Source organism: Nerophis lumbriciformis, linkage group LG26 (assembly GCF_033978685.3).
Source record: "Nerophis lumbriciformis linkage group LG26, RoL_Nlum_v2.1, whole genome shotgun sequence".
NCBI lineage: Eukaryota > Metazoa > Chordata > Actinopteri > Syngnathiformes > Syngnathidae > Nerophis > Nerophis lumbriciformis.
In genome coordinates this window covers 22,894,102-22,906,904 of record NC_084573.2, presented here as the reverse complement: position 1 = coordinate 22,906,904, position 12,803 = coordinate 22,894,102, and the positions used below count along the sequence as shown (strand labels likewise).

The 12,803-nt window shown below is 37.9% G+C and overlaps 2 protein-coding genes across 2 annotated transcripts; both read right to left on the bottom strand.

Annotated features, from left to right (window-relative positions):
• Positions 1-594: 594 nt before the first annotated feature.
• mtif3 (mitochondrial translational initiation factor 3) lies at positions 595-6,485 on the bottom strand. The gene is made up of 4 exons (XM_061987171.2): positions 6,359-6,485; positions 2,224-2,671; positions 1,027-1,178; positions 595-955 (listed from the first exon to the last, which is right to left on the bottom strand). Exons 2-4 carry the CDS (start codon positions 2,666-2,668, stop codon positions 722-724), a joined length of 831 nt encoding a protein of 276 aa, XP_061843155.2. The 5' UTR covers positions 2,669-2,671; positions 6,359-6,485; the 3' UTR covers positions 595-721.
• Positions 6,486-7,527: 1,042 nt separating this feature from the next.
• On the bottom strand, positions 7,528-12,780 carry knstrn (kinetochore localized astrin (SPAG5) binding protein). The gene is made up of 9 exons (XM_061986766.2): positions 12,657-12,780; positions 12,513-12,554; positions 12,313-12,433; positions 9,418-9,447; positions 9,230-9,329; positions 9,039-9,153; positions 8,904-8,965; positions 8,744-8,818; positions 7,528-8,664 (listed from the first exon to the last, which is right to left on the bottom strand). The coding sequence occupies exons 2-9, from the start codon at positions 12,529-12,531 to the stop codon at positions 8,536-8,538; spliced, it is 651 nt and encodes a 216-aa protein (XP_061842750.2). The 5' UTR covers positions 12,532-12,554; positions 12,657-12,780; the 3' UTR covers positions 7,528-8,535.
• Between the last annotated feature and the right edge of the window lie 23 nt (positions 12,781-12,803).

Sequence of the window (12,803 nt, the reverse complement as noted above, 5' to 3'; positions counted from 1 at the left end):
CGCAGGGAATGCGTTTCTCTGGACAGGCTTAAACCGGCGCATTGTGTTGCAGGTGAAGAAATACTGCCGGGCCAAGTCCCCCGCCGAGGTCGCCCTCCAAGATCTGTTAGGGTTGAATGTTCTTCGCCTCCACCGGGCCCTGATATCTCTTCTGCCCCACAAGGTACACCTGCTCCTCCGCACATTGTAGCCGTTACGGCAGGCGAGTGAGGCCCCCTGAGAGGTTTAATTTTCCCCATAACTTGCTGTCTGGGTGTTCGGGGGGGGGGCTGTGTGGCGGGCACTAGGACCATGCTCACACTCAGCAGAATGGGTGTGGTTTGTGTGTCTTCTTGGGCACACTGTTAAAGTGCATATTTTGTATTATTGTGCATTCTCATGTTGGCAGTCTTACAATAAAGACCTGAGATAAACAACGTTGTGTTTCTTGCATTTGCCACAATATATACATATATATATACATATACACACACACACATATACATATATACACACACATATATATATATATATACTGTGTATATATATATATATATATATATATATATATTGATATTTATATAGCTGAATTGTTCCAGAAAGAGTACTTGAACATACCAGTGATGTCGCTGCTGAGGTAGAGGTCCTCCAGGCATGACAAGGTCTGCTAATTTCTTTCACCACTACCACATGAAACCAACCTGGTGTCATATAAACACAGTTTTACAGGCAAGCACGTTTATTACTGCTGTATAGATTCCTCTTTTGTATCCGGGGGTGACGTTTCCTCCTTGGCAGCCTGTGAGCTGTCGGCCGGCGGCAAGGAAGTCCGATCTTTTTGTTGCTTGGACAGTTCCTTTGCGGAGGGCTGTCGAAGGACGCACATGGCCGCCTGACCTTGGCGTACCACCTTGGGCTGGGAGACGAATCCCACCGTGACTTGTATTTGTTCCAACAGCCGCTCCAGCTCTTTATCCTGTGAAAAAGAAGATTCCCCACTGAAGATAGGGGAGGAGGGGGAAAAAAAATCTACCTTTTTTTTCTTACCAGGTTGTCCGCAGGTGTCTTGCGTGCTGCGCGGAGTGTTATCCTGATATGGTGCTTCTTCTCCAACCAGTTCTCCACTTGCTTCAGTTTGGTTGTCAGGTCATGAGAAGCGATGCCCATTGAGAAGGTGAGCTCTTTAATTTGCACCGGAGCTGGACATAGAATACCACCAGTGTTACACTTTATTTACCGTATTTTCTGGACTATAAGTCGCTACTTTTTTCTTGTGCTACAGGGAATAAGAGACGGAGGTGTTTTTACGGTGCGTTCAAAGACAACTGAACAGAGTAGGACGACAACGCTCGACAGAAGAAAATCTAAATTTCTTAATAGATTTTATTTGTTACACACTTTTCATTTAAATATATCTTAAAGTGCTACAATACAAACCAATATATAGAAGAATAAACGCTTAGCCATTGAAACAGATGAAACACTATCAGTGAAGCATAAGAAACACAAAACATGCAAAATAGTGTGACTATTTATTAAAAAAATAATAATTTAGTCAAAATATTTCAGCGTGTATAAGTACTTTTTGAACACATTCAACAATACCATGATGGCAAACCGTGATATGAAATGTTCTACTTGTAACATCCCTGTTTTATACAGCATAAAATAGATAATTAAAAATAAACGAATAGGCATCGATAACAGATGATAACATAGAATAGAATAGAAAGTACTTTATTGATCCCTGGGGGGAAATTCAGCACCACAGTTCACTCACAATAGACAATAAACACTATACAGCATTATTCACATGTGAATAATATAAATATATTATACATATATTCTACATGAGTAAATTCTACCAAGTAGTCTACATCCTGTTAAATAAATCATTTTATAGGCACTATAAAACCAACCGACGATACCTTAATGCCAACGGTTAACACTAACACCTGAGTTTATTTATTACCTACACGAGTACCATTTTGCCCCATCTTAGTCTTATACTAATAATACAATTATTCATTCATTATTAATAATTCTTTTTAATTTCTTTATTATTTTGTACCGTGATTATTATTTATTATTTGATTAGGGTTATTTCCGACAGTAATAACACTTAACAATATCTAAGTGTCTAGATGTCTATGTGATTTTATACATTTTTGTGAAATAAATCAGTGCATAAAGGATGCTTTTGAAATAGTTCACATAATGGATGTAAATGATTTTGGCTCCTACCTGGTCTGGCTTTCTGTTTCTCCCGCATCTTCATCTGCTCCTCGTGGATCTGCCTGCCGCTCATCAGACGATAGACCGGAGGGTCCTGGTGTTCACCCAGAACCACCAGTTTGAGTCCCTTCTCATCCATGATTCGGAGCACTTCTCCGCGGTGCATGACACCCAAGTTCTCTCCCTCCTCACTGATCAGGCGGACCTCCCTGTAGGGGATTTTACGGCCAACGCTGGAGATGTCGGTCCGTGCCCGAGGATCCTGCTTTTTTTTCTTCTGCGGTGCGGGATCCGCGGCTGTATCGTCCGCTTCTGTGCTTAAGGGAGACCAAAATATGCTTGTCTTTTCGTTCCTGATGCAAATCCGCGCTGTCGCCGTCCAGTAGCCGGTAGCGCCGCCGTACGCCGTTTTACCTGCATGATGGAGTACTCGTCTCACACAATCTGCCGCCATGATCTAAAAGCAGAGGGCAAACATGGACTTTGAAATAAAGTCCTCAACAACTCAATTGTATACCTCTACATCAGTGGTTCTTAACCTGGGTTCGATCGAACCCTAGGGGTTCGGTGAGTCGGCCTCAGGGGTTCGGCGGACCCTCCGCCGTGGAGGTCGAGACACACCCGACTCGTCGTGTAAATAAAAACTTCTCCCTATCGGCGTAATATGGATACTGCAACAGCAGAAGTCAATGCAGTGATTTGCAGGTGTGTCATTTGTTGTGAGTTCATGCACTGTGTTGGTTTTGTTATTTGAACAAGGTGATGTTTGCGCATGATTCATTTTGTGCACCGGTAAGAAAAACATATAATTTTGTCTTGAATTTGAAAAAGATATATATATATTTTTCACTAAAGAAGGGTTCGGTGAATGAGCATATGAAACTGGTGGGGTTCGGTACCTCCAAAAAGGTTAAGAACCACTGCTCTACATTAAAATAATTACATTGTTGTTGCCGTGTTACTCCTTAACTCTCTGTTATGCACATCTAAATGCCACAAAGGTCATTTTGCACCCATAAGCTGATCCTTAGTACAGTATCATATTTATTTGCACTAGACTTTTTTTAGTTTCAGCAAATATCATTTTTTATTTCTATATTTATTTATTTGTTGTGGACTGGAAATTGGGTCAAATATCTTGCTGGGAATTCTTATGAAATGGAAAGGGGGGTGGGGGTGGAATTAATATAAACTCTGCTTCTTCTTACTCCTTTTCCGACATGTTGGATTTGATTGAGACGTTTATTAGTAGATTGCACAGTACAGTACATATTCTGTACAATTGACCACTAAATGGTAACACCCCAATAAGTTTTTCAACTTGTTTAAGTCGGGGTCCACGTTAATCAATTCATGGTACAAATATATACTATAGCATAATACAGTCATCACACAAGTTAATCATCAGAGTATATACATTGAATTATTTACATTATTTACAATCCAGGGGGTTAGGTTTGGTTGATATCAGCACTTCAGTCATCAACAATTGCATCATCTGAGAAATGGACATTGAAACAGTGTAGGTCTGACTTGGTAGGATATGTACAGCGAGCAGTAAACATAGTGAGCTCAGATAGCATAAGAACAAGTATATACATTTGATTAATTACAATCCAGGGAGGTGGGATGTGGTGGGGGGAGGGTGTTAGTCTAGGGTTGTAGTTGCCTGGAGGTGTTCTTTTAGTGCGGTTTTGAAGGAGGGTAGAGATGCCCTTTCTTTTACATCTCTTGGCAGTGCATTCCATATTGATGTGGCATAGAAGGAGAATGAGTTAAGACCTTTGTTAGATCGGAATCTGGGTTTAACGTGGTTTGTGGAGCTCCCCGTGGTGTTGTGGTTATGGCGGTCATTTACTGTACGTTATGGAAGTAGTTTGACATGTACTTCGGTATCAGGGAGGTGTAGCGGATTTTATAGACCAGGCTCAGTGCAAGTTGTTTTACTCTGTCCTCCACCCTGAGCCAGCCCACTTTGGAGAAGTGGGTAGGAGTGAGGTGTGATCTGGGGTGGAGGTCTAAAAGTAACCTGACTAGCTTGTTCTGGGATGTTTGGAGTCTAGATCTGAGGGTTTTGGAGGTGCTGGGGTACCAGGAGGTGCATGCGTAATCGAAAAAGGGTTGGATGAGAGTTTCCGCTAGAACATACTTGCCAACCCTCCCGAATTTTCCGGGAGACTCACGAATTTCAGTGCCTCTCCCGAAAATCTCCCGGGACAACCATTCTCCCGAATTTTTCCCGATTTCCAGCCGGACTTAAGGCACGCCCCTTCCAGGTCCGTGCGGACCTGAGTGAGGACAGCCTGTCGTCACATCCGCTTGGCCAACCAAAAAGTAACACTATACCGTATAGTGTTCTGTGGTTACTTTTTGGTTGGCCAACGGTTCACGTTGTATTGCGCACCCTGACGGCAAGTGTGGGAGTCGGTTCTGAAGCATGAAGTAAAGAGACGTAACTTCGTCACCTCGCCTGGTTATTGACTCCAACCCAGAATATTACACTGCCCACACCTACGCTCCTTCAAAGGCTGTGCTACTGGCTGCAAAGCATTGCACTTTCAAATACAACAATGTGTATAGAGGAGTGTTATGTGTGTAAATAAATGAACACTGAAATTCAAGTATTTATTTTATTTATTTATATATATATATATATATATATATATATATATATATATATATATATATATATATATATATATATATATATATATATATATATATATATATATATATAGCTAGAATTCACTGAAAGTCAAGTATTTATTTATTTGCTTATATATATATATATATATATATTAGAGATGTCCGATAAATGCGTTAAAATGTAATATCGGAAATTATCGGTATCGGTTTTATTATTATCGGTATCGTTTTTTTTTTTTTAAATCAACATAAAAAACACAAGATAGACTTACAATTAGTGCACCAACCCAAAAAACCTCCCTTCCCCATTTACACTCATTCAAACAAAAGGGTTGTTTCTTTCTGTTATTAATATTCTGGTTCCTACATTATATATCAATATATATCAATAGTCTGCAAGGGATACAGTCCGTAAGCACACGATTGTGCGTGCTGCTGGTCCACTAATAGTACTAACCTTTAAGAGTTAATTTTACTAATTTTCATTAATTACTAGTTTCTATGTAACTGTTTTTATATTGTTTTACTTTCTTTTTTATTCAAGAAAATGTTTTTAATTTATTTATCTTATTTTATTAATTTTTTTTAAAAAGTACCTTATCTTCACCATACCTGGTTGTCCAAATTAGGCATAATAATGTGTTAATTCCACGACTGTATATATCGGTATCGGTTGATAACGGTATCGGTAATTAAAGAGTTGGACAATATCGGAATATCGGCAAAAAGCCATTATCGGACATCCCTAATATATATATATATATATGAAATACTTAAATTTCAGAGAATTTTAGCTATAAATATACTCAACCCCCCCCCCCAAAAAATCTCCCGAATTTGGAGGTCTCAAGGTTGGCAAGTATGCGCTAGAATCTTCATGGTGCTTTTGTTGACCAGAGAGGAGATTCTGCAGAGAAATCTTGTTCGTTGGTTGACCTTTTTGATTACTTTGGTTGCCATTTTATCACAGGAAAGATTAGACTCTAGAATGGAACCTAGGTAGGTGACCTCATCTTTCCTGGTGGAATGTGAAATTGCATGCAACAAATAGCAATTCACTCTTTATTTGCTACGTGCTTTGAGTTATTATGTTTTTAATTGAACATAAACATAATCTGCGTTATCAATCGAGGCAGAAACAAAGGGTTGTCACGTGACTGAAATGAAAAGGGCATAAACATGAAAAATAATCATAACATTGAGCACGCTCCTCCAAATAGAAACAAATCCGGCTCTAATCAATTTAACGTCACTTATCACATTTTTTTAAATTGCAACGTTAAATGAAATATAAAATTTGTTTTGTAAAGCAAGAATAATTCTTAGTTGTTCGGAACACATACGAGTTTTACATACATTTTTACGGATGATTAGCCCATCATTCTCACCGTGTTGCAAAGAGTTGTTACTAACAAAACATAATTAAACAGACGTTTAGTCACTCATGCTTTGCTGAATAACAAATATTATTCAATATTTTTTGGCAGAATTTACTCACTTTGGCTCAACGCACTGCTGTCTGAAGGGCGACTGAAGAATCTACTTCCGCAATGTTCTTCTTCGTTGAATTATTGTAGGCGTACTCGTACGATGTCGTCACCTACAGGTTACAAGGTGAAATGTTTTTTGTTTTTTTTCATGTTTTGGTCTGAAAAATGTAAATTTGTACGGATACCAAAAATCATGAAGCTATGAAAGTCCGTTTCTATCACTAGAAAAAATACCCCAATGATAAACCGTAATATAGGGATAAAAAAAAAAATCGAAATTATGAGATAAAAGGTCATAATTTTGAGACAAAAATTCCATGTTAGGAAAGCATATTTGGATGATTGTTACTCATAATTTCAATTAAAAAACGTGTAGTGCCAAAAAATTATACGGAGTCATTAAACAGTCAAAACGATTCGAAATCATGAGATTAAAAAGTCGAAAATTAGGGGACAAGAAGTCCATATACTATAACACAAAACTGATTAAAATAATTCAAATGAAAATAATGTTGTGCAGCACGACACAATTATCAGAAGTCCTTGAAATATCGAAATTATGAGATGGAAAAAAGTTGAAATTATGAGATGAAACAAGTCGAAATTATGAGATAAGTCAATGTCAATCAATGTTTATGTATATAGCCCTAAATCACAAATGTCTCAAAGGGCTGCACAAGCCACAATAACATCCTTGGTTCTGATCCCACATCAGGGCAAGGGAAAACTCAACCCAGTGGGATGACAATGAGAAACCTTGGAGAGGACCACAGATGTGGGTGACCCCCCCCCCCCTAGGGCGACCGGTGCAATGGACGTCGAGTGGGTCTAGCATAATATTGTCAAAGTCCAGTCCATAGTGGATCTAACATAATAGTGAGAGTCCAGTCCATAGTGGGGAGACGGGTCAGCAGCGCAGAGATGTTCCCAATCGATGCACAAGCGAGCGGTCCACCCCGGGTCCCGACTCTGGACAGCCAGCACTTCATCCATGGCCATGGAGGCATATACAGCTGACTGGTTAATAAAAATGTGGAGCACTAATACAAATACGAGGAGTCATTGAAAAGTTTAATTATGAGATAAGATAATACTATGAAAGCATATTGTTTGATATAATTTTAATAAAAATGTGTGGCGTTCCACAATTATTGGGAGTCATTGAAACTTTAAGATAAAAAGGTCAAAATGATAACATTTTATTTTATTTTGTAATCGCAATTTTGAGATAAAAAGTCCTAATTATTAGAGATGTCCGATAATATCGGACTGCCGATATTATCGGCCGATAAATGCTTTAAAATGTAATATCGGAAATTATCGGTATCGGTCTCAAAAAGTAAAATTTATGACTTTTTAAAACACCGCCGTACGGAGTGGTACACTGACGTAGGGAGAAGTACAGAGCAGTTGCGTTTCCCAACTTTAACACTGTTACAAATATGCGCCACACTGTGAACCCACACCAAACAAGAATGACAAACACATTTCGGGAGAACATCCGCACCGTAACACAACATAAACACTACAGAACAAATACCCAGAACCCCTTGCAGCACTAACTCTTCCGGGACGCTACAATATACCCTCCCCCACCTCAAGCTCTCTCAGGGAGAGCATGTCCCAAATTCTAAGCTGCTGTTTTGAGGCATGTTAAAAAAATAATGCACTTTGTGACTTCAATAATAAATATGGCAGTGCCATGTTGGCATTTTTTTCCATAACTTGAGTTGATTTATTTTGGAAAACATTGTTACATTGTTTAATGCATCTAGCGAGGCATGACAACAAAATTAGGCATAATAATGTGTTAATTCCACGACTGTATATATCGGTATCGGTTGATATTGGAATCGGTAATTAAGAGTTGGACAATATCGGACATCGGCAAAAAAGCCATTATCGGACATCTCTACTAATTATGGTATAATCCTAATTTCTGAGATAAAGTTAAAATTATGAGATACAAAGTCCATAATATACATAAATAGCTGGTTGTTTCATAAAATAACTTAAAGAAAAAAATATTGGCAGTCTTAGTGAATGAGAGATTGTGTAAATAATTCCTCAATAATTTCAAATGAACAGATGGAAAAAGAGAGCAGAAAAACATGTATTAGGACTGAATAACAATAATATTAAACAATATATTCTCAAATATGACACTCATTTTTGTTGTACAAGTTTACAACAACAGAGCTTCTGCCTCCATTAGAGCTTTTTCCATGTCGGCCGCTTCCAGGGAAAAAGTCTCCCTCTCTTGCATCATCTGCTCCCTTGCTTCCGTCAGGTGGGTAATTGTTGTCTGTATCTCCTGCAGGTGTGTACAATAAGGGATATTCATAACGTGCCAAACGTCAATGCTGGAATGCGAATGATAGTAAAATAATGACCTGTAGACAAGATTGCTGCTGAGTTGCCATGACACCAAAATCCTTTAATTCCTTCAGAAGGTCTGTGGAAACGCTCTAAAACAGGACACATAGTTTATTGATTTAGCAGGCTTTAGGAGCGCAACAATACGTATAAACAAACTGAAACAGAAGTTCCTACCATTACTTCTTTCCTTTGTTCTTTCATTTCGCGTGCAGCTTCTCCGACGACTTCTCCAGAGACTGAGTACCAAGGAAATTGTTCATTTCCAACAAGCAATCAACAACATTTAAGCAGGTTGTGAAGAATACTTACTGGGGTCTATTTTTGCAGCCACTAGCAGTATCTGGCAGTCCTGGAGGTTTTTGGTCACCTCCGAATTTTCCTTTTCAAGGACACAAAACTGCCGCTCCATGTGAGCGAGTCGTTTCTGTGTATTAGAAATAACACTTGGGTATAAGACTGCACGTAGTAGCGTCAAATCAAATAGTTGTTTATGTCTCAACCTGTTCTTCTGTGAGGATTGTTTGCAGTTCCTCATTAGCAGCCATTAACTGTTGGTTCTGCTCCTTCAGGTGTTCCTGCGCATCATGCCTTGTTGAAACGCTGTGGGAAGACACGGCAGCAAATGTGTGAAGATGATAAATAAACCCTTAATGTGTGAGAGCAAATTGAATGGAAAAGTGCTGCTTACCCTTTGTAAACCTTGTGGGCAACATGTTTTCTGGACAGAAAAAGAAGCTATTTTTAATGCAGCAATTAAAGGGCAGTCCGCAACATATTCTACAAATACTATTGACTTGAAAAAAAAAAAGTAGAATAAAATAATTTACAGGGGAAATGTAATGAGAAAAAGTTCCAATGTTAACACTACTGTCAAAACACAGAGCTGCCATGCATGTTTTTTTTCTCAAAAATTGTCACTGCGAAAAAAAGAATAAGAAAAAAAAAAGAATTAAAATCAATGTTGTTATGAACTATTGACCTATTCAAGGCCCCGATTACTTCACATTTTTGGGGGGAAAATGTTGTGTTTTTGCCATATATATTGTTTTCTTTGACAAAAAAGGCATGAACAAAATAAAATAAAAACGTATAATAGACTGATAGATCCAAAGTTGATCCAGAGACTTAAGTGTTGAAAGTACAGTAGAAGGAAAGAAAGAAAAAAGTATGACTTATTTTAACACTTATATGAGTAGGTAGGTACCCCACATTACACTTTTGGGTCCCCAAGAACTTTAGCGCGACTTTTTATTTTATTTTATTTTTTAAACGGTCATAATTGCTAAAAAAATAAATAATAATAATTAAAATTAATGTGATGAAATATTGAACTATTTAAGTTTCCTAATTACTTATCAAGTAGTCCACTTTGAAAAGTTTTTTCCCCGGAAAGTATTGCTATTTTTTTATAAAAATGTTTTTCTTTTTTTCTTTGACAAAAAAGGGCAAAAAAAACAACAAAACTTGTAATAGACTGATAGATCAAAAGAACAGTAAAAAAAAAAAAAAGAAAAAAAAGTATGACTTATTTTAACAATTTTATGAGTAGGGCCCGTTTGGGTCCCCAAGAATTGTAGTTACTTTTTTGGGTGAATGTGGAAATAGTTGCTCAAAAAATAATAATTAATTAAAATCAACATTGTTATGAAATATTGAGCTAATAAAGTTTCCAATTACTCACATCAAGTATTCCACTTTGAAAAGTTTTTTTTTCCGGGAAAATATTGCAAATGTTGTGTTTTTGCCATATACAAAATGTTTTCTTTGACAAAAAGGGCATAAAACTACCAATAAAAAAATAAATAAAAAATACAAACTTATAACAGACCGATACATCCAAAGTTGATCCAAACACTTAAGCAGTGAAAGTATAGTAAAAAAAAAAAGAAATAAAAAAGTATGACTTATTTTAAACAATTTTATGAGTACGGTTTACCCTCTTTTATACAATTAAAACTTGAAATTCACCCAATCATGCGTGACGATGTTATGACAGTAATGTGCACCAGGCTAGGTTTTGGGCAACACACCTCTGAGACGTGTTCAAACATAGTCTAATATTGGACTTAGGGTTGCATGAAATGAACGCTATAAATGACCTTTTAATACTACCGATAATGCATGTTGATGAAACTTTCTTGTTATATACCGCAAATTTGCCAGCAACAACCGAACAATCACGTCCTCTTTAGCGGCTAATGTCCCTCCACAGCGCAAAGCCCACTTTCATAATAAGCAAATCCCAAATAAATCATGTTTCTTATAAGTATCATTATCACTGGAGGACAAGGAATGCTACACTACACACCGTAGGAGGATTTGCTAACAGCTAAGCTAGAGCTCTTGGTTATAAACAAAGGTGGGCGGATCGATACAAATATTGACAGTAACAATCCTAAGGATAGTATTAGCATATGGCCGATACTTCAGTGGGTTAATAGATATATTTTATTATTAAATTAGAAACCTTTGTAACCTGTTTTGAAATAGTTATAATATAATGTATAATAATAATAATAATATAATATATAAACCAAATAATATCATTAAAATGGTGTTGTTTTTCAACTTGCAGAAAAGTAAACGCATTGTTTCTCCATTGTCTAGGTCAGTATTTTTCAACCTTTTCTGAGCCAAGGCACATTTTTTTCATTGAAAAAATGCGGAGGGACACCACCAGCAGAAAACATAAAAAAATTAAACTCAGTAGCCGTTATTGACAATAAAAAGTCATTCTCACAATTGTTGGATACGAATTCAAACCATAACCAAGGATGCATCACCATAGCTCTTGTCTCAAAGTAGGTGTACTGTCACCACCTGTCACATCACGCCGCGACTTATTTAGAGTTTTTTGTGGGTGTTTTCCTGTGTGTAGTGTTTTAGTTCTTGTCTTGCGTTCCTATTTTGGTGACTTTTCCTCTTTTGTTGGTATTTTCCTGTAGCAGTTTCGTGTCTTCCTTGAACGCTATTCCCCACACCTGTTTTTTTTTCTTCTCGCAATCAAGACTATACAAGTTGTGCGGACGCTATCCTTCTTTGTGGGGACATTGTTGATTGTCATGTACGGACGTACTTTGTGGACGCCGTCTGCTCCACACGCTGTAAGTCTTTGCTGTCGTCCAGCATTCTGTTTTTGTTTACTTTGCAGCCAGTTCAGTTTTAGTTTAGTTTTGCATAGCCATCCCTAAGCGTCAATGTCTTTTCTTATCTCGCCTTTGCTTATTTTGGGTTGAAGTTAGATACCTTTTTAACTACACGCTGCCTTCCGCATATTGTGATCACGACAAACCATGTTCCCGACATCTACAGAGCTATCAGCTACCTGCTGCCACCTACTGATATGAAGGAGTATTACACGGTTACTCTGCCGAGCTCTAGACAGCACAGACACTCAACAATGGCACATTTGCGGATTATAATTACTGGCTTGCAAAAAATATTTTTAACCCAATTAGGTGAAATGACATAATCTCCCCACGGCAGACCAGACTGTATCTCATGGCACACTAGCGTGCCGCGGCACAGTGGTTGAAAAACACTGGTAGGTACATAAGGCAGTAAAAAAAAAAAGATATATTACCGCATCACGTTTTCTTTTTGTTTGAGGACATCGTCTTTTGGGGGATTGGTTGCAGGTGCTGCCTCTTTCACGTAATTTCTATGAGCGGCTGCTTTTTTTGAGTCTGCAAGAAAATTCCCTCCTAGAGAATAACACGACACAACTCATGTTTTTCAACAGATTGTTTCAACTTGATTAGGAAGAGAGCTGACTGAGCTCACCTCTGGGAATTTTTGACATTGTCCTATCCAAGATGTCAGCGCCTACAGTGACGAGAAACATATATATAATACAACAACGAGCCAGTGAGCAAGGCAGCATTTGTGTACGGTATTTACGCACGTATAACCGATAATATACCCTACCTTAACCAAAACGTGACACGAACTTGTCAACAGGCAAAAAAAAAACCCGCACTAATTTCAAAAAAGACCAGTCACCAACGTCTTTCCGCTTTTTTAGCGTCACTTCCTGCTTAATTCATTTCCGCTTTTGTGCGTCACTTCCGGTAT

Bases quoted from the DNA above. Each gene is read 5' to 3' on its own strand.
- mtif3 (XM_061987171.2), bottom strand. From the start codon at position 2,668: ATGGCGGCAGATTGTGTGAGACGAGTACTCCATCATGCAGGTAAAACG. The intron at 1,179-2,223 runs GTAGGAGCCAAA...TTCTATGTCCAG, and splicing joins GAAACAGAAAGCCAGACCAG to CTCCGGTGCAAATTAAAGAG. The intron at 956-1,026 runs GTAAGAAAAAAA...TCTTTTTCACAG, and splicing joins AGACACCTGCGGACAACCTG to GATAAAGAGCTGGAGCGGCT.
- knstrn (XM_061986766.2), bottom strand. The intron at 9,154-9,229 runs GTTGAGACATAA...TCTAATACACAG, and splicing joins CAATCCTCACAGAAGAACAG to AAACGACTCGCTCACATGGA. The intron at 8,819-8,903 runs GTAGGAACTTCT...GTCCTGTTTTAG, and splicing joins AACAAAGGAAAGAAGTAATG to AGCGTTTCCACAGACCTTCT.